The 24,468-nt window shown below is 34.1% G+C and overlaps 1 protein-coding gene across 1 annotated transcript in view; it reads left to right on the forward strand.

Annotated features, from left to right (window-relative positions):
* The first annotated feature begins 5,832 nt into the window (after window positions 1-5,832).
* LOC150101502 (cytochrome P450 2J2-like) overlaps window positions 5,833-24,468 on the forward strand; it is a 29,183-nt gene continuing 10,547 nt past the window's right edge. The window contains exons 1-5 of the mRNA XM_090400718.1: window positions 5,833-6,067; window positions 8,804-8,931; window positions 10,293-10,399; window positions 13,190-13,482; window positions 18,492-18,607. Of these exons, the coding sequence (XP_090256844.1) occupies window positions 5,838-6,067; window positions 8,804-8,931; window positions 10,293-10,399; window positions 13,190-13,482; window positions 18,492-18,607 (874 nt within the window). The 5' untranslated portion in view covers window positions 5,833-5,837. The remainder of the gene's footprint in view (window positions 6,068-8,803; window positions 8,932-10,292; window positions 10,400-13,189; window positions 13,483-18,491; window positions 18,608-24,468) is intronic.

The raw sequence follows: 24,468 nt of genomic DNA on the forward strand, positions 1-24,468 counted from the left end.
GACTTTTGATTAACTAGAGAGATAATGAAAACTGGAAAGGAAACGATAAATTTTAATAATTACCTAAGATGTTATATTTTAATTATATAGCAGAAAAAATACCTGCAGCTAGCAACTGAGTCAGTTACTATTTGCAGGTATGCTTTTCAGGGATGAAAGCGTTTCGTCTCTTTGTATCCCTTTATTACACTAGCACAGTTATGTTTTCTTTGACGTACTAGAAACTCTGAGCTTTGCTTGTTTTAAAAAATAACAGTCATTCGTTGTTCATAAAAATTCTAACGATTTTTAAGAGGAAATGGTTTTCTTCAAAACAAAAAAAAATTATAAGCAACAATTTTAAATTATCTGAAGATTAACAAACGATTAACTCTCGATTAACAAACTTAATATAGAACCAAGTTACTTTCAATGGCATTTCCTTTGCACATTCTTTCACAACAAACAGCGAAATCCCATGCATTGCAATTGCTTTATTCTCATCAAGATTACTTAATATTATCCAGTCTTCTGGAGTATTAAGGGAATCTTGAGGGATTGTTCTCAAATTTTTCCTTCCTTAATCCATTCTCTCTCTTTATTACTATAAAAATCTTAACTAAATTATCATTTAATTGCATTTAACTAAAATATCATTTAATTTAATGATGAAGTTACACGGTAACTTTTCCTTCACCATTCCTATAGCATCTCAATCCAGTTTATTCTCTAACTAAACAAACACACGTAATAACCACAGTAATACGTTTTAATAAGTAAATATTTCATCCTAAATATCATAGGACATCCTCCGTGCAGTTAATTCAAACAATACTAAGAATAACATACAGTTAGGGCTCATGTTTACAATGGAATCCTAATATGCGTGCGGTAGCGTGTTATGGAATTAAATTAAAATATATCTGGAGAGAAAAAAAAATAAATTACATTAAAATAAGATAACATATATAAAAAATTATTTTACTCAAGTTTGTATGACAATTTCCCATACTTTAGGAATAGCAAGAACGCCATTACGGTTTAGATTTGGTCTGTGAAGTAGGGCTTCAGCACTTTCTTTATATAAAGGTCATGTTTATATAAAGATCTATGTAGAATTTTGGTATTTTTCCAATGGATCCTATGGTTTGGTTTTCAACTCGATGCTGTGTGAGTCCAGATTTCTGCGGTTTGATAAGACGGATTTGATCTTGATATTCCGAAATTTTGTGAACAGATCTACCTGTCTGTCCATAGTAAGACAGACAGACAGACAGCTTTCAATTCTGATGGTGGGATATTCAAGTCCGAAGGTTTGGCATCATAGATTATTTTGGGTATTTCAAAACGAAATCTATTGGCTTCAATACTAGAAAGATGGCCGATGTTTCTTTCAATGTTGTGCATAAAATATAAATATGGAAACCATTTAGGTGAAATGGTAAACTTATGACTTCTTGCTAGAACATTTAATTCATCTTCTCTTAGTGGACGGTTAGATAAATTGACAACCCATTTTTGGTCGGTAATTTGTTGGTATTATTCTTAGATCGATTTAACAAATTAAGGTATTTTTTATGTATAATATTAATTTTATCAAATGCTTTGATCCCGAATTTTTGAGACACTAATAATCACTTGTAGCAATTCTTGCTTTAACGTATTTGACAATTCTGCTTCTAATTCTGTAATTTTTAAATTATTTATTGCCAATTCATATTTCGAAACTCGTAACTGATTAAACAGTAAGGAATGGCTTGCTTTCGGATAGATGTTATGAGCCCCTGGTGATTTGATAACTTCCTTTAATTTAGCAAATGTTGGAATGAGTTTATTGCGTCTACACTTTCTTAAAAAAGAGATTCTGGCACGTAGCCTACCCTGTTTCAGTTGACGTTTGCCTAGTAAGTCCGTCTTCTGTGCTGTCAGTTCCCCGTGAAGGAATAAGACTTTATTATGCAATGAAATCTGACTAAACAAACGCACGTAATAACCACAGTAATAAGTTTTAGTAAGTAAATATAATTTTTATATATTTTATCTTACTGTAATGTAATCTATTTTTTTTCTCCAGATATATTTTAATTTAATTCTATAACACGCTGCTGCACGCATATTGGGATTCCATTGTAATCATGCGCCCTAACTGTATCTTATTCCTAGTATTGTTTGAATTAACTGTACTGACGATGTTCTAAGATACTTAGGATGAAATATTTACTTATTAAAACTTCTTACTGTTATTGCTTGTGTTTGTTTAGTCATGAATTTTCCACAGGTTTCATTATACAATAAAGTTTCTTCTCCGATCATTCGTTCTCATGCTAGTTGCATATCTTATTAACTCCATCGTATATTTCTTAACCTAATTCGTAAATCTTTTCGCATACTTCAACTTTTTAAAATATTTCATACTACACTTGTTGGCAAAACCATCTAGTATAAACTTTATATCTTTCATACAATTGTTTATTTATCCCGTGTTTTAATTTTTACATAATCTTATCGTATAAAATTCTTGGCCATAATCTATTCCTGTTCATCTATATGATATTTATTCGTAATACCTTTTTAATTTTAGGCATACTATGTTATCCTCATAATCAGCCATTGCTAACTGTCGTCCACTCAGTATTATCTTTTCCTTCAAGTTCATTTTCATCTAGTTCACCTTCACGCTTTCTGAGCCTTTCACAATCTTCTTACCTATATATCCAGATATACAGTGAATGGAAAGAAGTCAAGGGACACCTTCATCGCAAGATGCATCATGTCATGTAACGAGTCGCGTGCTTGTAGCCGGTATAAATTGGAGGAAGATGTTCCCAAATAAGGACAACCGAGTCAGTGCGAAATAGTTGCGAGAGGTGAACTGACGGAGTTCGAAAACGACGTTGTGATAGAATGTCATGTTGCAAGTCTATTCATTCTGCAAAATTCCCATGCTCCTTATTGGAGCCTTATATGTACTCCCCCGTAGGATTACTGCAGCCATCTTCGCGAAAGATAACGACACTCATACTATGGCGTCGTTATCTTTGCAAGCAGTGCATCTGCTACGTTCGACAAGTGCTGCTCTTCGTTCACAATTCCGAAGTCAGGATTACGTAATCAATATAATCAGTTTGTGATAGTGATTGTGATATCCTAATCGAGTTTCATATACGTTTCACACATAGCATTGAAAATATCTTATCTATGAGTACATCACATGATATAAAATCATGTGTTTACAGACATTTCAGAACCTCATAATCTAATGTTTGCATTTTTTATGTATGTGTGTTTGTGTGTACTCAAAATTTAATTTGTCGAATTATACTTCCTATATTGATGTATAAATATATACACTTCTTGGAAAGAAATCAACGGACACAACAGCTTGAAGAATAAAAAACCATAGCTTCTACGTTAATAAGATGAAGACCTCCATTCATTACGATGTTTGTAGCAATCCATGGGGCATACTTTCCATAATCTTACTATTGGGATCAATTGGAATTTTAGGCCATTCTTTCTGAAATCATATAATGCGATCTTGAACTGTTGTGAGGACGAGGTCTATTTGTCTCGTTCTAGATTATAGTTTATCTTAGAGATGTTGAATAAGGTTGAGATCAGAGTTTTGTGATTTGACGCTCCATAACATACTTTTCAGCTTCCACATTCCACTGATCCCTCCTTTTTTACCACTGTGCGCCTCGGTTGTGAATGTGTTTGTGCAGATTTTTGTTCCAGTCAATGCCTGGTACTCCTCATTCAATAAGCCTGCGGAGGAATTGCAGTTTTATATATTATCCTTCATAGCACACCGTGGTCACCTTTGATGAGTGTAGTGGGTTATCCGCTGTGGGAACAATTGCAGTTGACTCCATTCTCCTCCATCTCAATATGCTAGCAATGATTGTTGACCTGGGATGACCCGATTTTCAACAATTTACTGAACAGATGGGCCTGCATCATGGCGTCTTATCACAACGCCTCTTTCAAACTCCGTCAGTTCCCTTCTCACAGCGAATTCACCCGCTGTGAGAAGTGACTCGTTACACATCACGATGGACCTTTCCCATGGGAATATCCCTTGAATTCTTTCCAAGCAGTGCATTACTTTATACACTACCATTATTACTGAATTATCACACTTTTATCCTTACAAGCATTATGATATTGCTGTGTAATATTATTATATTTCACTAATGTATCAATTTTTGATACATTAGTGAAACATAATGTCTTTGTCATGTCATATCATATCTTTGTCCCATGTTTCGCGTTACCTGCACTTTAAATATGAATATTTTGCAAACGAACTTACTTCAAAACTCGAAAGGATTGAACTTAGTACTCTTGAAGTTAGTTTTTGTCTTATACTTCAGTAACTTCAAAGTAAGTTGACCTACAAAACGATACGCTCACACTAACTTCTCCAAAGTGTTTGACATTTCGGTTGTGTACTCGTAACTGAAATATTAAAAATTCTCCACGTATGAAAGGACAGCCTCTTGATGCTCTGTATTATTAATAGCTACCTAGAATTTTATATTACTTTCGAAATCTGCTGAGAAATTCTTAGCTAGTTAGGAACAAGTTACTTGTTCAGCATAACCGATATCAGATTACTTCTGATGTTGTGATGTGACATACGCATCATTGGTGTTTATCAAAAATAAGAAATACAAATGTTCATAGTTCTACGATGTGGATGAAATTTATAACAATTTTTATCCAGAAGAAATCATCGCAAGAATTCTGTACATTCTTAATTATTCTACAGAATTCTGTAATTTTGTACAAAATTATGAACAAAATCTTCTTTAACGGCTTCATTGCATACATTACTTAACAATATTTAGATAGATCGAAAGATTATTTTTTCCCTTAGTCTACAGACTACATGAAAAAAAAGTTAATCGATATAAATATGGACAATCAGGGAACTTAATAAAGCTTGCTAATTAGAAAAGGGCGATTCATAATACACTGTTCTTTCTGCTTTTTCACGAACGTACGTGAACTGTGCACCATCTGAATAAGTAACTGCGCACGAAAAATGGAAAACAGAAATCAGCATACCTTTAGGATGTATGAAACGATTTCGTCCAAAATGGAAATACTCCGATAAATTTAAATAATGGTCGAATACATTAAGTAGTATCCTTCTGAATTACATGCTAATATACAATATAAAGAACGGATACTCCTAATAGGAAGCTGTCGGAAGTTTTTTCTTCTTTTCATTATAACATTATGTTCCTTATGATGGGAATTACTTCGGTTATTTTATTCATTTTGTGGATTTCTAAAAGTCTCTCTCTTCATATCGAATATGCTAATTAAAATATTAAAATTCTGACACTTTGTAAGAAAATTAGTTACACACTTTTATATACGAATGTAATAAAGCACAAAAGTTATGCAATAGCATATAACCTTGAAGTTAATTCAAATTTCATTGACATTGCATAATTTATACATCAACTCGGGTATGTTATCGATCTGATAAAGATGAAATAAGATCCTTGATCTAATCGAACTTATCTATACTCTCGAACACGATATGTTTTAAATGAAAATTGTACGCTTCTATATAAATTTTGTTTAGAAATTAAAAAATATATATATTCTTTCGAATATTTTTTACTTTAATTCATGCATTTCGTGAATTAAGGTGAAAATATTATATTTATATTTAATATAAATATAATTTAATAAAAAAAAAATAATGAATTATATTTTTGTTTCAAATACTTCCACTACTAGGGGAGGTGTTTCATATACTCTTATCAGATAACTAACGATATAAATGAGTGAGAAAAATTGGAATTGCGTCGCGAGATTTACATTTTACTGGATCCAAGATGGCGTTCACAGGTTTGTTAGCATTAGCGGAGAACCTTTTTGGTAATATACCAATAAGCCTTGTAGTGATTGTTAGCATTCTATATGTGGTATATAAAGGTATACGGCGCAGAGGAAATCTTCCTCCTGGCCCCATGGGTCTTCCTCTATTAGGATATTATCCATTTCTAGGAAAATACTCGTTCCTAACCTTAATGAAACTAGCTAAGAAATACGGCAACGTATTTAGGTAGGTCCTGAGTTATTCGTAACCTAGTTATAGTAATTGTGAAATGAAAAAACGCTATTATTTTGTACATTTCTCACATTTTGTAATTATTCTGTTTCTTTGTGATTTTTATTACAATTAATGAATATTTACGAGATTTCATTATCGATATTTCTGTATCCAGTGGAGGTAACAATATCATAAGCAGAGAACTCAAAACAAAGGATCTAAAATTCTCGAAATTACAAAATATCGTAGTTGTTTTAATTTAAATTTGACTGTTTTGACTTGTATCTGATAATAATCATCCTAATTTTTATTGGTGAAATTCTCAAAGAAATTATGAAACTTTTGACAACAATTTTTGAAAACCATGATAATAAGACAGATATGATTTGAAAATAAATAAATAGATAATTAAAATGATTTATTGTTTTTAATAATAAATAATTATTCTTATTTTTATTATTAAAATAATAAATAAATGATTAAATAAATATATATATGTTTAAATTTTATTAAATAAAAAATAAAAACAAAAAACAATATTACATGAAACAGTTAATGTTTCATGACCATGGCTGGTAGATGATTCCTGTACTATTTATTAGAATTTACAATGAGCTGTATTATCAGTTAAATTCTAGAAATAAATTACAAATTTCTTAACGTTTATATTTTATAAAAACGTTTCTTAACAACAGCAGTATTTGATGCTCTGAATTTCATAGTTGTATGCATAGAAGACGACACTCACACACACAGTGACCAGGTTTTGTATGTCTATATGCTAGGGAAAAAATGCTAAACGAGTAACCATACCATTGTTTCTCTTTTCGAACATGTTCTGGTAGCAATTATAATGGGGATAGACTCTTGTGGTGACTATTGTGTATTAAATCATCAACTTAGTGAAAACACCTATTAGAATGAGACCCGTTAGGTTTACGCCACTAGACTTTATGTGCGTATAACGAATAAGCTTTTTTTTTTAAATTTGAATTTGTAAATCCCAGTTCCCTGTTTTGAAAAACGGTCAGATGTTTCCGCAATGTTCTTTCTGCCGTGTCTTTGATCAAATGAAAAGGAGTCAAATAGAAAGTATGACAACACTTTAAAATAATAATAATCGCTAAAATTGAAAATGAGATGTTAAAGATCCACAGTTATGCTTTGTTAATAATGATTTTTATTATAAAAAAGTTCGTCCTTTTTGTTAACTGGATGCATTATTTTATCGCTGTTTTCCCTATTTTGTGTAGACTGTTAAAACTTCAGCCCTATATTATATAAGACTGTGTTTTCTATAACTATTACATGAAAACTACTTTCGATAATAGTTTAGATATATCGGTGTTGATTGTAAAACTTTTCCTTCACTCAGAGTGTGGTTGACAGACAATGATCAAAAAGTTGTATATACGGGAACTTAATCTACATTATTTAAGGCAATCAGCGACCTATCATTGGCACCAATCCATTAGCACAAATAACAATGTAGGTACATTGTTATTCAGTGTTTATATTAATGATATTGGTAAGAGTTTGAAGTGAGTAGGCTGTTCAGTGATAATAATAAGATAGGCAGGATAGTCAGTAAATGCGACTGACATGAAACGATTATAGAATGAGTTGAATAGGATGGGAATTATGGGCGTGTGAAAAGGCGAGGAGTTGAAACGGCTATCTGATAGCAAGAGTCAAGTTATGCACGTGTATGTGATAAGATGTCCACTTTCAGTTAATAATTCTGTATTACTATCTCTTAATTACATGATTACCCACGAGACAGAAAAACAAAGAGAAATCATAAAGAAACACATCAAACTCAGTGATTATACGAATTCAAATAAAACCTTTGTAGTGATATCGAAAAAAGGAGTTTGAAATATTATTTGCAGTTTGTTCAAAGAATCCGAGTTCGATTTTGAAAGATCTTTCATAAGACAATTTACAACTGAAAATATTATGCTGGTTTCTTACGAAACTAGGAGGATTATTCTTGTTTACTCAAAAACGTAGGTTTAATTTTCACATATCCTTAAAACACCTGCAGAACACATAGATTTAGCTGATATAAGGCTTTCCGTTAGGCGAATAACTTTATTGGAGGGTGGGCGGGAAATGGAACAGAATCGACCGTGAGATGGGGTGATTAATACCCTTGGAGGGTAATGGATAGCAATTCTGTAGCCAATGAAGTTCTAACTGAGGCTTGGCTATTGCTGTTACCCTCCTGCCATGATCAGAGCTTTAATAGCTCAATTACACCTTATCCCTACACTGTCTTCTACAGATAACAGGGAAGATAAAAAGCATTGTTGCTTAGCCCCTTTAAGCCAGTCCTTATAAGGATGGATAACTTTATTGGCTAGCCCGAAAACCATCTCGCCAATTTATTTATTTATCCTTTTATAGGCAAAACATGGGGTTTCACGAAACTCAATGTCCGTGTTATTATACGTCCAGCTATTCGCAGTGCATTTGAGACAAAACTGTCAACCAAACCTTGATTCTTTTGTATAGCTTTTAAAATATGTAAATACTGAATATTTCTTAAAATATCCTTCTGTTTCTGCGTGTGCTAAATAAATCAGGCAGAATTTATTTTAAACATCACACTAAACATGAATACTATAAAATAATCAATAAAAGGAGATTATAATATCTCAGTTGAGCGAAAAATTTAATGAAATATTAAACTCATGTTTCATACGCAGACTTGTGCTAATTTGTCCCCTGTTTCTGTTCTATTAGCATCTATCTTGGAAACCGACATGTTGTTATTCTGGGAGACTTCGCAAGCACAAAAGAAGCTTTAAGCAAATGGCAGTTTTTGGAAAGACCATTACCATCTACATTTCATTTAGATCCAGAGGATAAAAGTAAGTGTAAACGTAGTGCATAAATTTTTATTAAAATCTTATAAATTCCTTATCTATCAGGCAGATGGCTAAACCTCTAACGTATATGGAACACGTTTAAAATAACTGGCAGTGTGTTTTAATTTATTCTGGAAAGAAAATCATACAGTAAAAATATTAGTGAGCAAATTAAAAATATAGTATCAAGATCATGCTTAATTTTTAGAATGTTTCTTGTGTTTAGAAATTTGGAGTTGTGAAACTGTTTAAAAATTCCTTTCGAATTCAAAATAAACTTTTCACAAAAGTCAAAAACAAAACTATATATTCATTTGTTGGCACAGGATCGTTAATAAAGTATATATGTAATGCAAGGGCAACAATGATAACTCAATTTTTTATTGATGTCACTTCTGCTGCTACGATTATCATTTGTAATCGTAGACTATTCTTTATGTGTAAATCATCTGATTGAAGTTTATTTTCAGAATCAGCAATCAATGCGTGCACGGCTGGGAACAATAGTGCACGGTGCAGAAACATTAGGTTAAACATTAGGTCTCTATTGTATCAATTCACGTTATCCTGTATCCTAGCGTTATCAGTCACAAATTATTAACTTTTCCTCATAATCTGCATTCTCACTTCGAGATACCATCTTCTTTCCATCGCACACTCCAACCGAATGGCTGCTTCTTTTAAAATTATCAGATTAAGTTTGATTCTTTCAAAATGAGCAGTCTCACATTTCATGTATGTCTTTTATCCCTTTAAGAATATGGGATGGGCAGTAAAATAGTGTCAGTTATTTACAGTTATAATTACGATTTTAATCATGGCAAATATTAACATGAACGAATTATAAATCTATTCAAATTATTAAATACTGATATGGTAAACCACGCAACTAATTTACCAATTTCTAGTATGTATATTTGTATTCAATACCAAAAAATTATAATATTGGAGAGGAGACTATTGTGAATTCAGCTGTGTTTACCAATGTAGAAAGAAACTTAGAAGTTTGGAAATATACTAGAGAACTAATGAGCATATAATCTTCAGCATTAGAGTTACTTGCAATACCCATAATCATGGAATCTACCCAATAATCTATATATTCGCGCTTTATTAGTGTTTTCAATAAATTTCGCTGATCTCATTGTTTCTTTACACTGCAGTATCTCATCAAAGTCAATCCAGGGACTATTAGTACGCAACAGTTCTTGTTGAATATTTCAGCAAGCCTATCTCAAAAGTTAATTTCATCATTAATTATTTTGTAAACTTTGTTGATATTGGATATATTGAATAATATTCAATCAAATCAACAAAGTTTATTTCTTAGTGGAACATCTCTCATAGAATATTTCTATCTTTAGGTATCGTTTCTATAAATGGACCAGAATGGCAACAGCAGCGTAGATTTTCTCTTCATATATTAAGGGACTTAGGTTTCGGCAAAGGACAAATGGAAGAGCATATAAAGGTAAGTTCTATAAGAGTACTGAATTTACTATGTAATACCATGTATATTGAATTTAATATGTAATAGGCTATTGTAAATAAAGCTGAAAGCATCACTGATCTTTAGTTGCTCAGAACTTATTTGAACAATAAATCCAGATGTATTACAGATCATTCGGCAAATAAATACCTAAAAATCATAAATTATAAAATTCCATTGTGTTTTGTCTCAACGATGTAAATTCAATATGGTCTTTTCTATCTTTGTCTTGGATTTCAAAATATAATATATATCAGTATTTTTTAATTATTTTAAACTTTTCAATATGCTTTTTGAACAAAAATTACTTTTTTGTTTAAAATAATCTGAGTCACATAACACACATTTTTAATTATTATTCTTATCATATTTCATTCACTAAATTGAAGTCAAGGAAACTAAAATTCACAACAATTTAAAAATTTCAAATAATTGATATGTTTTTGACGTGTCAAAATAATTACAAGTAGTACTGCAGTGTAATCTGTAAATGCGAATATTTGATTTCTTGTTGCCAACTAAAATTAATGTAATTAATTAATTACAATCAATACAAATGAATCAAATTAAAGTAAATGTCGCACAGACTAAGTAATAATATAGAAGCATGAAGGACTCCGTGTTATTTGTATAGCGTTAGGGTTTTTGCCAACTTTGTTTACTATATGGAGATTTTATTTGTGGGGTCGGTGATCTCTTCTAATAATTTTATTACATGAATTATGATTTACGAAAAGCAAAAAAAATGATTATGGTATCATGATTTTGAATGGAACTATGAATAGTTATGTCGTGTAGCATGTGTTACTTTATCGAGGGTTTAAAGAAGACGTTTATGGCTGTAGGTCTGTTTGTTCAGAGTGTTGTTTCTTTTATCCTGTTTGAAAATAGATGTAATTATAAGTTTTATTTGTTGGGAATTTAGTACTATTGTTAAATTTTGAGTGACTTTTCTTAGTCTTTTCAACGCATTGTCTTCTCCAGTAATTTGTTTAGAATGTTGGCCTTGTTGCTTGAGTAGCAGATCTGCTTTCCAGATAACAGACTTGCGCGTTCAAATCCTTCCAGAGGCATGGATATTTGTGATTGTCTTTAGGTAGGAGGTGAATATTAGAATGCTAGAAGCGTTACCCGATCATCTAAAAAATTAAAAATACAAAATCAAATTGTGAAATTGATAAAAATAGACAAAACCCTTAGCCCACCCTGCACAAAAAGAAGGAAATAAACGATGGTGGATGGGAGCAACATAAAAAAATGACTTTGTTTATTCAGAGTTTTCAGTTTCTCACCTCTTTTGTGATGATTTCTTTATTCTTGGAGTATAAAGGAATACAGAATACTCTTATAAAGGTATAGAACAATTTCTTTTAATCAGGCTCTTCCAGTTTGAATTATTTGATTTAATATTGCAGTGAGAGAGAAAGAGAATGTCATCTTTGTGCTCATTCCATGACTAAATCCGTCAACTAAACATTTTTCTAAGGAATTATGTCACCCAGATTCAACACCTCCCGCAATGCTATACCGTTTCGTAACATTACATGTATTCATAAGCATAATACCAAAGTTCAAAGTGGATAAAATATTATGATCGTATCAGACTTTCTTAAGGATATATAACCATAAGAATAGAATAAAAATTGCTATAATGTATGAATAAGAAAATATAAATATACTCTATAATATAAAATGATAAGCTTTTTTGTCACGTTTTTCGTCAAGTTATTTGAAACATTTTGAAACTCAGAGGCTACCCTGACTGTCGAGTCTTCAAAATTCGAGTCATCATAATTCAAGAACTGGCCTACGAGTCCGCAACTCGGGGGATGGGCGCCGGGGGGGGGAGGTTACCCCCCTTTCGAGTCTTCAAAATTCGGGTCATCAGAATTCAAGGAGACCGGTCTATCAGTCAGGAACTCGGGGGGGGGGGGAACCGTAGGGGGGGGAGGAGAGCCTCCTTTCGAGTCATCAAAATTCGAGTCATCAGAATTCAACTGGCCTACCAGTCCGTAACTCGGGGGGTTGGGCGCCGTAGGCACAGGGGGGGAACCCCTTTCGAGTTTTCAAAATTCCAGTCATCATAATTCAAGGAGGACCGGCCTACTAGTCTGGAACTCGGGGGGTTGGGCGCTGTATGCGCCAGGTGGGAGGCGGAACCTGCCTTTCGAGTCTTCAAAATCGAGTCATCAGTCAAGGAGAACCTGCCTACCAGTCCGGAAGTCGGGGGGATTGGGCACCGTAGGCGTCAGGGGGGGGTGGATCCCCCTAGCAAACTATAAAATATCTAACCCTGCCTGAATGTCATTATATGATTAACCTGAAAACTTTGACAGGTATGCATTATATTAAAACCTTAAGGTGTGCATTTTTTACTTTCTATTACTCGCATGTTGCCATGTCCACTACTTTTGTATATAGAAATCTAAAGAAACGCGAGGATTAGAAATATTATAATAAGTAAGCTTTTTAGTGATATACGGTGTGTAACTTCATATGCGTAACGCTTCATGAACATTAAAAGCTCTTTTTATCCGGCGAAATGGTTTATGTTTTTTATATTCCTATGCTGTGTTTGTGTTGGAGAGGAGGTGTTTTAAAAACAGAATTTGTGGATGCAGATATGCAATATATGCGAAAAATAATAATATAATTAAAGTTATATTTTATAACGCATACGAGAATTTCCTGTTAGTGAGATATACATAAATTACATTGTAGAAAAATTCTTTTTTAAAAAAATATCTAACATCTTATTATTCTATCTTTCAGGAAGAAATATCGGATTTTGTAAAAGCCCTTCATGAATGTAATGGCAAGCCCAGCGATTTTCATGATCTCATTCTTTCTAGCGTATCAAATAATATCGTATCAATGATATTTGGAGAGAGATATGAATACTCGGATCCGAAAAGAAAAAAATTAAATGATCTGTTGAATAAATTTGTGGATGTTGTTCCCATTTTCGACATACCTACATTTTTTCCATATTTAAGGCCTTTCATAATGCTGATGAAAAATTCCAAGGTGACGAAAATTTTTACAGATTTATATAACATGATGTGGTGAGTGGTGAATAACTCATTTCTTGAAGTTTTAATATCCGTATTTATATTTAAAAGCATAAAGAATGGCTTCTTCTTCTTCTTCTTCTCCTTCCTCTTCTTATTATTATTAATCCAGAGGAAGTTTGATGAAGGCCGTTTATCATTTTTCATGAATTCATTCACATCACTTATCACCTCCAATATTAGCTATTTCTAGCACCCATGGTTTTGTGAAAAATAAATAAAAAGTACACATCTTCCTATTTTGGCTGCCTTCATTATCAACTTTCAAAAATGTCTTCTCATCTGCTTCCTGTGGGTGAAAAAGGAAAATGTCCATCTACACGTGTTATGCCTTTTAGAAGTTTCTCTCTGTCATATCAATTTTTTCCTCCTCTTAGCTGCTGCCTATAATCTATAAATTTTTCGTTCGGTCTTAAAAATTTATATTCCATAATCGTGATATATATTTTAACAACTCCTCTCCACTGTATTTATATCAGCTGAGTTAAAATAAGATCTGCAAAGACGAGGTAAGGTGAGGTCTTATCAAGGCTTCATAAATAGAGAAAAGGAAACTACCCATAATGAAATAAAATCTTCCTTTCAGTATTACTGTTATCCAATGGATTGTTGTTACAGTCACTCACTGCTATATGAAACTTAAATCTCAGCTTCCTTTCCAGCATAACCTGCGCTCCTTCTAGACTGATCCAATATGATGTGGCATTAGAGATTTCACCACAAACAATTGCCTAACTTACCATTTACTAACGGAGATCTCGCTTTTTCAAATGCCCACTATTTCATTTTATGCTTATTGAAATCGTTCTTCAGATCCTTTGTGTGTCATATCACACATTACTCTACCTGTATTATGAGTGTCAGTAAACATCGTTCTTTTCCCGTTAATATGTGTCATTGTCATTAATATACTGGTTAATAGCAAAAAAAAACAAGATACTTGGAGTACACAAAATGTCCCCGCCTGTTAAAAGCAATGTTAGATAGGAGCAGTTGAGATAAACATCGCAGATGTTGTTGCATGAATGCAAATCATTCATCCAACAGCTCTGTTGCCTTTTGCTCTTCATACAACTGAATCACATACATAGAGTAGACATGGCATTGAGCTTCACATCGCATACTCCGGGTTACACGTCTTAGAAAATTAGAAAGAAGAATTCATTCTTCTTTCTAATTTTCTAAGACGTGTAACCCGGAAAATAGAAAGAAGAAGAAATTAGAATTCATGAAATTCAAACTACCTGCAATCACAGGTAGTTTGAATTTCATTTGACATTAACATCATTTGAAATCATTCCAAATGATGTTAATGTAAAGATTGAAATAACAGTGGACAGGAACTGATACGTGGAATTCATCACTGGTCACAATAGCGTTTGTAGAATCACATCGCCCCCACCACCATTTTAATTGTATTTTGATATCTCTCAGTGAGGCATCCTAATCAATCTAGACGTTTATAATCCATCTGGAAGTTATGCATCAGCCTTCCTTGCTGATTCCTATCGAAACCTTCATGAAATTCGAAAAGGCGTGGTGTATATATTCCACTTTTCTATTTTAACAATGACATTATTATCAAACTACTCAAACATGACAGTTCCTTAGTAAACCTACATTGTTTATTGCAAGGTACAGACATTCTGTCAAACTATTTCTGTATACGATCTCTTATCAATTTTTCGATATGCTTCATCACTACTCAGAAATACTGATAGGTTGATAGTTTGATACATCAGAATTTCTGCCACCCTTTTGCTAAGTGATTATGATACATTTTTCCCCTCACATGGAATTTTTCGTGTTCGGAGGATCTTATACATCCAGGTAAAATAAACATCCAGTTATGCTGAACATTTCATTTGCATAATACGTGCTGATAATCAACATCAGCTCGTAGATTAATACCTCATATGACGATAGGAATTAATCTACGCAACAGGTCTTTTATCTTTTCCTTTTCATACACTTGAGTTTTTTTGTCTAGTGCAGTGGTTCCCTAACTTATTTGGTTTACCTTTTCCAAAACAAATTAATCCCCCCCCCCTGGAAACTACTTTGTAAGGTCTTAACAGCTCTGCTTGATAGACATAAAAGAAAATCGTATGAACATAGGATTAGCAATTCTCGAGTTTTAAGCGAACAAACAGATAGATACAGAAACAAATTTACATTTCATTATACATCTAGTAGAGATTTTTGGAGTTTGAAAATAAGACACTTTGGAACTGAAAATTTAAAACTATTTATTGAATTCAACAAAAGAAACATAGCAGTAAACTTAGGACAAGTTGGAACTGAAATTTTGATAACACTATCAAAATTAAGAAAACAAACATAAATTGCACATATGTAAAAATCGCACATAAAATAGTAAATAATGATCAGTATCATTAAAAACAGTCCTAATGAGAGGGATGAGCCTGGTGTGCTGCTACCAGATTATTAATATTTGGCTTTATATTTGTCAGTACATTCTTAAATCACCGCAATCAGCTATTTGCAATCGGTTTCTTTTTTTAGATAAAAGATTTGTGACCGCACTGAACCCACGTTCCACTGAATATGATGGAAATGCGATTAAACACTTTTTTTTATTACAACCCGCAATTCAGGATAAAGTATGCTAACCTGCTTTTGTAGCCAGAACTGTTGGTACCCGTTGCTGAATTTTAATTTCAATTCCTCATTTGTTGTTACTTCTATCAGTTTTTCTTGTAATTGTAAAAATTCTTCTGTGTTTGTACTTGAAATTGGTTCCAAAACCCAATCGGGTATTTTCGTTTCAAGAATATTTCAAGATTAAATCATTGGTTGCAATCACAATGGAGAGCCTCCGAATGCTGACAATAAACTGAGTACGTCTTCATATTTTCCCACTGTTGATAGATTTTGAAACTTATCCTCGTCCTAAGTTTCGTTTGTTAAAGGACAAGTTTTGAAAGAATCGCAGAAATAACACTTTTTGTTTTAAATTCAGCTCATATGCTTGGAGTTGTAGACTTGTTTCATTAAGCAAGTCGATCAAATAAGCTACGTCACTTTTGATATTAATCAAGCTGGCTCGTAAAGAATTATCTCTGTTTTCTGAAAAACTGTAGCACTGAGTCAAAGAGTTTATAAAATCGATATACTGGAACAACCATTTTAACTGGAACAACTGTTTTATTGGAACAATAATAATTTACTTTGTGTGTAATCCGTGTAATTAAGGTACCGACTAGGTATCGAATATGCATAAAATTTTTATGCACTACATCAAGCTGCTAACTGCTTCTCACACAATTCAGAAACAATCTAAAACCGCTTTCGTACGTCTCACGTATTATTCAGTGAACAAGTGATAACATGCACATATTCCTGCTGATTCGTACTGGACTTGTAAAATCCCGATCACTTGAAAGTGCGCGCTGCCAGCACTTTGCTTGTTAAGACCTGTCGTCGACTTCAACGCTAATCGGCTGTAACTTGCATTTTGTACGTTTCCTTATAAAGCAACAATTACGGCTTTTACTTACGTCATACAACAGTTATATCATCAAAAATTTTGATAATAAAATTTTTTCAGCACCTAATTTTTGCGCTTTATGCTTCCACCGTCCCCTATTGCACATGAGGCTACTACCCCCCCCCCCCTCCTCCCGGATCATTCCAGGGCCCGCCAGCTTGGTACTGTCGACTTTGGGAACCACTGATCTAGTGTATAGATTGAGTTGTGCTAGTTAAGTTATCCGTATTGATGGCAATTATCACAAGAAAACTCCATTAGTTAAAAAATAATTTCTGAAATTTGAGTACGATATGCGTTGAGGGACATTTATCATTTCGCAATCATCCCTTGATTGGGAAATGATAGAATTATTATGAGTTGAACCTATCTTATACAATGGGGTGTTATTAGTTTCATAATATTTCTTTTATTCACCTGCAGCATAATTCTTTAGCCTGCCGTTGACTTACGGAACCCGTTCATTTTCAAATTCAGAATTTGTTTTCTATATAAAGCTTGATATTTGGCACTATATGCTCATCATTTCCTTTTTAAAAATCTTGTGATAAAGATTACACAGGACATCATTTCATACTGACCATATCTATTTATTCTTTGAAGTCTAGACATATGCGATATTGCGCCTTTTTCCTGCACTGTTGATATCCTTCACATCCAGCAACTGATACAATGGAACAGCCTAATATTCTTCTAGGTATCATAAATTCCTGCTTTTTAATTTAGCATGTAACGTTTATTTTTTGCATTTGAGTTTAGCCCATTTCCAGATCACACTCACTAGTGAGCAATGCAACAATGAGATATTATTTAATTGCAGTTCTCTCTGTTACTGTTATAATCCTGTTCGACACTCTCTAACCTTGAGTTCCAGTCTGCTAAAGGAAGATGTGAAAGCAACAGATCGATAAATTCAACTCAACTTCTTTCTTCTCATAACACTGCATTGCTCCCGCAGTCAATGCTCGGATAATTAAATTCAGCATAATTACACGTTTGCTGCCTATCAGGGTTCTTTTGAAGATTCCTTTCCAACAATGTTAAGTTTTTTAATTAAATTTTAAGTTAAGTAATAAAAATCTATAGTAGAAAATGGTGTTTAGATATTCTCTGAAGTTCACAAATATCAACATTTGATACGAAAGTTGTCTTGAGGGTTGTTTGGAGGAGGGGGGAATGCAATCTACATGCTGTTGTGTACGATGCTATTTGGAAAAGAAAATCAAACATATGCAGAAATAAAATGAAATCGCCCGTAGCTACTCTAAGATATTGTATAGCTTACTCTAAACAAGTGAACTAAATTTTTATTTTAACATACGTAAGGAGATCAATTACAATTTTTCTTTAGAAACTTCTTAAGAACCTCATGAGAGAGAAACTAACACCAAAAAATGTTTGTGTTGTTTCTAAAATATCTAATTTTTGTTTCTTTATGAAGTTTTGTATGAAAATTACTCATGTGGTTCAAGAACTTTTAACTTTTTTGCAGCGATGAAGTAGCGTCACATCGAAATTATTTGGATGAGGATGATGTTCGTGATTATATTGAAGGTTATCTTGTTGAAATGAAAAAAAGACAAAATGATCCAGATAATTCCTTTACAGGTCAGTTCCATATATACAATACTCATTTACATAGAATTTGATTTAGGTGTACAAAGTTTCTAAATCTGAAGAGAGAAAATCATATAAAATCATATCTTCTGATAGAAAAAAGTTGTTATTTCGAAATTAAGGAATAAACTCACAAAAATATTAAGTACCCTATATTAAGTTTTATTCATTTTTTTATGTTTTTTATGTGACTACCATCCCGGAAAAGTTTTAACTTATAGGATAATAGTACAATGGAAGTTATAAGAAATTTTTTGCTATTCTTTGTTAATTTTTTTTTCTTTCAATCCAATTCAGACTTCTAATAAACGATGTCGTTGTCTTATGAGGAACAGAAATTCACCTCCCATCTAATGACACACATACACACATATATATATATATATATATATATATAGATAGATAGATAGATTTTCGCGCGGTTAGCCTAGTGGTTGTGGCTTCGCAACGATATGCCTGTGAATGGAATGTCATAGGTTCGATTCCCGTCGGAGACGTGAGCAGCTGAAGGATCTTCCTCAGCCATAGCCGAGTTAGCGGTTCTTCAGCGTGGACAGTAGGGTTTTTCTCCAGTTTATCCTGGGATTTTTCATCCTACAAACAGGCAAATCGGACCCGTGAACATACAGGATACAACCATAGGATACAGTACGGCAAGGAAGGTAACGAGAAACCACCTTGCTCATAGTCACTTCTCTAGCATGGTAGCATAGCTGCCTCTACCATCCGTATGGATGAAAGGAAAATCATTATCATAATATAATATATTATTTTAAAAAAATAACAATCTTATTTACAGGATTAGCCGATTTTGGTTCTCCGCAGTCAGGCAGAGTAGTTACATACTCATTCTTGTGTATTGCATAGGAATAACAGTTGTTATAAGGTGAATTACATTTTTTCATACCATGAAAACAGTTTTTTGATATGGTACGGTATATTGTAAGAAGATAGCAGTTGCCATAGGAAAATATTACATATTTATCTGAATGTAACAGGTGATCATTATTCATACTGTTAAGCACAAAATAATTTCCTTCCTCTTCTCTTTGGGGGGAGGGGGAGGGATGTCACTTGTATGTTGGAAAGCGGACTATGATGCAGTCACAATGCACAGCCTGGAGTTGATTCCGTGGAATTCAGTCTTGGTGGATAAGATCTAATTTGTTGTTCTGCCTGTGTTGGTAGCGATGCTCATTTCAGTTCCAATCTCAACTTTTGTGTGAAGGATGCAAGGAGATGATCATCCGCCTCTCTCTGAAGCTATTGTGCTGTTTAGTATTGTATGTCGAAGATAAAGGCTGTGTATTACAGTTTTCGCAGTGATTAAGAGGTAGTTGCAGATCTAATGTTTATTTGACTCTGCATGAACGAGATTGAAATACTCCTCTTCCCTATGATGACTACCACAGGTTAAGGCTGCCCTTTCTTGAGACAAATGGATTAATAGGGTGTTGATTAAGCATTCTAAGTAGACACTGGTGGCCAAAATTGTGGAAATCTTTTTGAAAAAGTGTATTTCTGAGGTCTGATGGCTCATAACACCACGTACTTTTGAGTAATACCATAAAATGATATATCAATGGAAATTAATTTAAGGAAGAATGTACCGCAATAATTTTTATGAAGGATTTTTTTTTAGAACAGAAGTTATAAAGAAGAAAAGTGAAACACATAGAAAAAATGAGATATATAAAAATTCTCACAATGTGAGTTAATACTTAGTTGGGTAACCGTTAGCGTTAATTACGCCCTTACAATGCCTTCCCATGGAGTGAACCAAGCTTTTTAGTACTGCAACTGTTATAATGTGAAACCAAGATTGAATTATTGATTCTATTAATTGGGTTTTATTGGTGGGTTGCTTCTGACTAACAAGTTTCTTTAGTCGCTCCATAGATTTTCGATTGGGTTAAGGTCGCGGCTATTCCCAGACCATTCCAGCAGTGGAATATGATCATCTTCAAACCACTTTTTGCACACAGCAGCAACATGACATGGAGCTGAATCCTGTTGAAATATAAATGCTTCATTATCTTAGAAAAGATCATGTGCGGAAGGCTTCAGTTTGGGCTCAAGTATTTCATTTATGTATTTTTGGGCATATTCCCATTAATCACGCAAATTCTACCCACACCTTCAGGATGCAAATTTTCTCCGATTCTTCTCCTTACGTATTTTATTCCATCGCTACCAAACAGGGAGATTTTGGTCTCATCACTCCAAATAACACTGTCCCATTGTTCTGCTGACCACTTTACATAAGCTTTAGCCCAGTTTAATCGTTTTAACCTTTGTTTGAGAGATAAAAAATTGTTTTTTTCGTGGAATTGTAGCATTTAGACCAAATTCCTGCAGTCTGCGCCGAACAGTCCTTGCACTCAACTTCACATTGTATTGCGCCATTTCATCCTGTTTACACCCAGATGATTTTTTTCTTTCACGTAGGCACAGTCTCTTAATTCTTATATCATCACTTGCTGTTGTGTACCTTTTCCAGCCTTTACCAGTCTGGTTTTGTAGTGACTGAGTCTCCTTATACCTCTTCAAAAATTTAGAAATGCCACCTCTGGTTAAATTTCCATCACTTTTTCTTCTAATTTCTTCATAACTGTAGCCTTGTTCACTTAATAGTACTATTTTACATCGCATTCTGAGTGACCAGTCAACTCCTTGCGCCATTTCTTTAATTTTATTATGTTTTGCAAGCTCACTAAATGAAAGAACACAAAAAATAACCAACCAACTTGATAGCAATCACATAACACACTGACAAATGTCCTCCTCTCAGCTCCAATACATGGCATCAATAACTGAATCCTATTGTGACCTTATTGGCTCATTGCCAAAACAAGATGACAACTGATTGATTATCTATACAGTCATGCTCATTGGCTACATTCAAGTGAAGGAAAGCTACTTCATATCAACCTAAGCAAGTTGTGCTTCTTTTATCTGGTTGTTTGGCTATAAGGTTTCATAGAATAAAGATAACTGAACAAATTTTATTGCATTACAATCTTGATTAAATTATCTTTCCATTGATATATAGTTTTATGGTATTACAATAAAAGAAATGGTGTTATGAGCCATCAAACCTCAAAAATACACTTTTTCCAAATGGTTTCCACAATTTAGGCAACTAGTGGATATGCCGCACGGTTCCTGATCGGTAGCAGAACAGACATTTATCTGAAACATCCAAGTTAAATATTCGTAATATAGTTGGAGTGGGTAGAGCATTGTGCCTTATTCTATACTGAATATCTGCGTCGCGTTTAGTGGCTCTTGTGCGATATGGTAGGTCACAGTGAAATAGTGTTTGATGAGATGATGCAGGATTTCCAATGAAGCGCTCTGGTTCGACTGTTGTATTAGAGTGCTGCATATTTTGTTTATGTTGAAGGGTGTAAGTTTCTCCCATGCATTGTCAGTTTTTATCAGAAAGAAAGGCACCGAATCTTCTGAGTTAGGAGGGCTGAGCCACTCTTCCGTTATGCTATTAGACATAACAGCTTGAACGTAGTTTTACGGTGTGTATTTGCTCAGCCTGATTCCCGTATTCCAGCTTTGAGAACACCAAATGAAGCTCGCAGAAAGAATGTAACCGAAGATTCTCACGCCTCGCAAGCTCCATGGAGGAAAAAAATCTCTTTTTGAGTGATCGGGTTCCTTACCATTGTGTTGTGGAAGATGAGTTCTATATGGATTTCAGGAAGGGATGCTGTATTCACCATGTGTTGGAAGTTTAGGGTCTTCTATTTTCGAAGGGCATTTTTTTAGAAATTTTTTAGATTCACTGGCACGTACACTGTTGTCATCCTTACGGTTGTGGAGAAAAAGGGACCTCTAGTGGCAGAAGTGAAAATATATTCGCTAGTGCATTTTTGTACGATTTACTGTTGTAGGATGTTAAGGAGAAAGCGAGTGCCGAACGTTGCCATCCTGTTGTCAATGGAGAACAAGTGTTGTCCTCCTTCTTTGAGAGAAGTACATAGCTTGGAGTAGGAAAATCAGTTTGTTTTGTTTCATATCAATCGATTGTTGACTGTATTTTTTGATAAATTGCACTGGTGGGGTGAGAATCGTTAGTGTATGCCAAAAGACACTGGTGTCTATAGGGTCAACAATTATTGCTCTCCCTCGTGTGGAAGCAGAGACTCATATTGCTGCCCACTTTCCTAGTACTTGCTTGAAACATTTGATTAGTGTTTCTTAGTTGTTATCAACGTAAGAGGACGTGTTTCCTAAATAAATCCCCAGGTACTTCTTTTCTCTGGGGACCAGTGATCAGACATTGGGTAATCGGTTTGGCTTTATCGTTTGCCACACCACAGTCCTGTGGTGCTATGTACATTTAGTTTGGTTCCTGAGGCTGCTGGTATCGTTGGTATGCTGTGTGTGTATTGTAGTAATCCTCTTCTTCCGGGCTATAACAGTAAAATCATCAGCACATACTGTCAGGGTTAGCTTTTTTAAAAAAGTTTAGGACAGGATGCCCTAAGCAGCATGCTTACTCTATGCCATCGGTTCCCAACCGGTGGTACGCGTACCTCCGGAGGTACGTGCCGGACCGCCGTGGGGTACACGAAAAATGATCAGTAATTGCGTGAAATATAAGTAAAATAACTATTTTACATTAAGATAAGCACTGAAGAAAAGTGTCAGTATTTAAAAACAGCTATTTTAAAAACATGGGGTACAATTTATAGTAGGTTTAAAAGGAGTACATAAGTGCTAAAAGGTTGGAAACTACTGCTCTATGCAAAAAAGTCTCAATGGCAATTGTGTAGAGTGTGCCGGAAAGTGAGCAGCTTTGGTTAATACCTCTATTGTATGGTACAGAGTATGGTGAGTCTGTTGTTTATTTTCATGCAACAGTGTGCTTTAGCGTATATCATCTTAATAGATTGAATGATGCCTGAGCTAAAGCCGAAGGCATACATATACATATTTTTTTATATTAAACTTGATAAAATGTACATTGGAAGATAGATAACAAAAAGGATTATATAAGAATGTATATTACAGAGAAAAAAAAATGATATTCTTTTCAGATATACAAAAGAAATGATGGAAAAAGTATATTAGTGGTAGACAGGATGTGTCTTTCAGTAAGAGTCAATATTGCAGTTCAGTATCACTTTTAGTTATTTTTCAGCTGAAGTGTATTGTCATCGGCAATCCAGAAAAGGGTACCAGTTGGATTCCACTCCTCTATGAATTTTGCGACAGTTCCTGTTTCTTTGTGATAATCAAATTCCACCGAAAGTCTGCTTTGTAGTTTCCGACGTAGGCTACGCATGAGGGTTTGTTTCGATTCAGTGATGGATGGGTGCTGGTTATTTCTTGTGTGCTTAAGGTAGAAACTGTAAATGAGGGCCTTGGTGCGGATGAAGAGGAAATTGCAAATTCTGTGTTTGTTCTCTTCTGTATGGACTAAATTCCAGTAGTCTTCTTGGCTGTGTGCGTAGTTACAGGTGCTAGAGGCTGTATTCAGGGCGTAGGTGATCATCGCTTTGTTTGCAGGACAGGTTAGGTATGTGTGCCCCAAGGTGCCTGAAACTTCGCAGAAGAGACACTGATATTAGTAAGAGTTGGCAAGATGTTATGCCATAGCCTCCACTGTATGTCGGAATCTGGTTTGGCACACTTCGATTTATATGGAAGATCCCACTGAAAACTGGGTGGCATGTGCAGCTTAGTAATTGAGAGGGTTAAGGATGAATATACGAAGGGCGCAGTTGGAAGCACTGAGGGAAGAATTGGAAGTGAGGCTTCAGATGATGCAAGATGAAAGGTAAGCTCCCCGCAGTTTCTTGAAGAAATACGGATACTCTCAGGCGTAACGA

Source organism: Typopeltis vanoorti, chromosome 11, assembly GCF_054136105.1.
Source record: "Typopeltis vanoorti isolate ZY-2024b chromosome 11, IOZ_Tvanoo_1.0, whole genome shotgun sequence".
Lineage (NCBI taxonomy): Eukaryota > Metazoa > Arthropoda > Arachnida > Uropygi > Thelyphonidae > Typopeltis > Typopeltis vanoorti.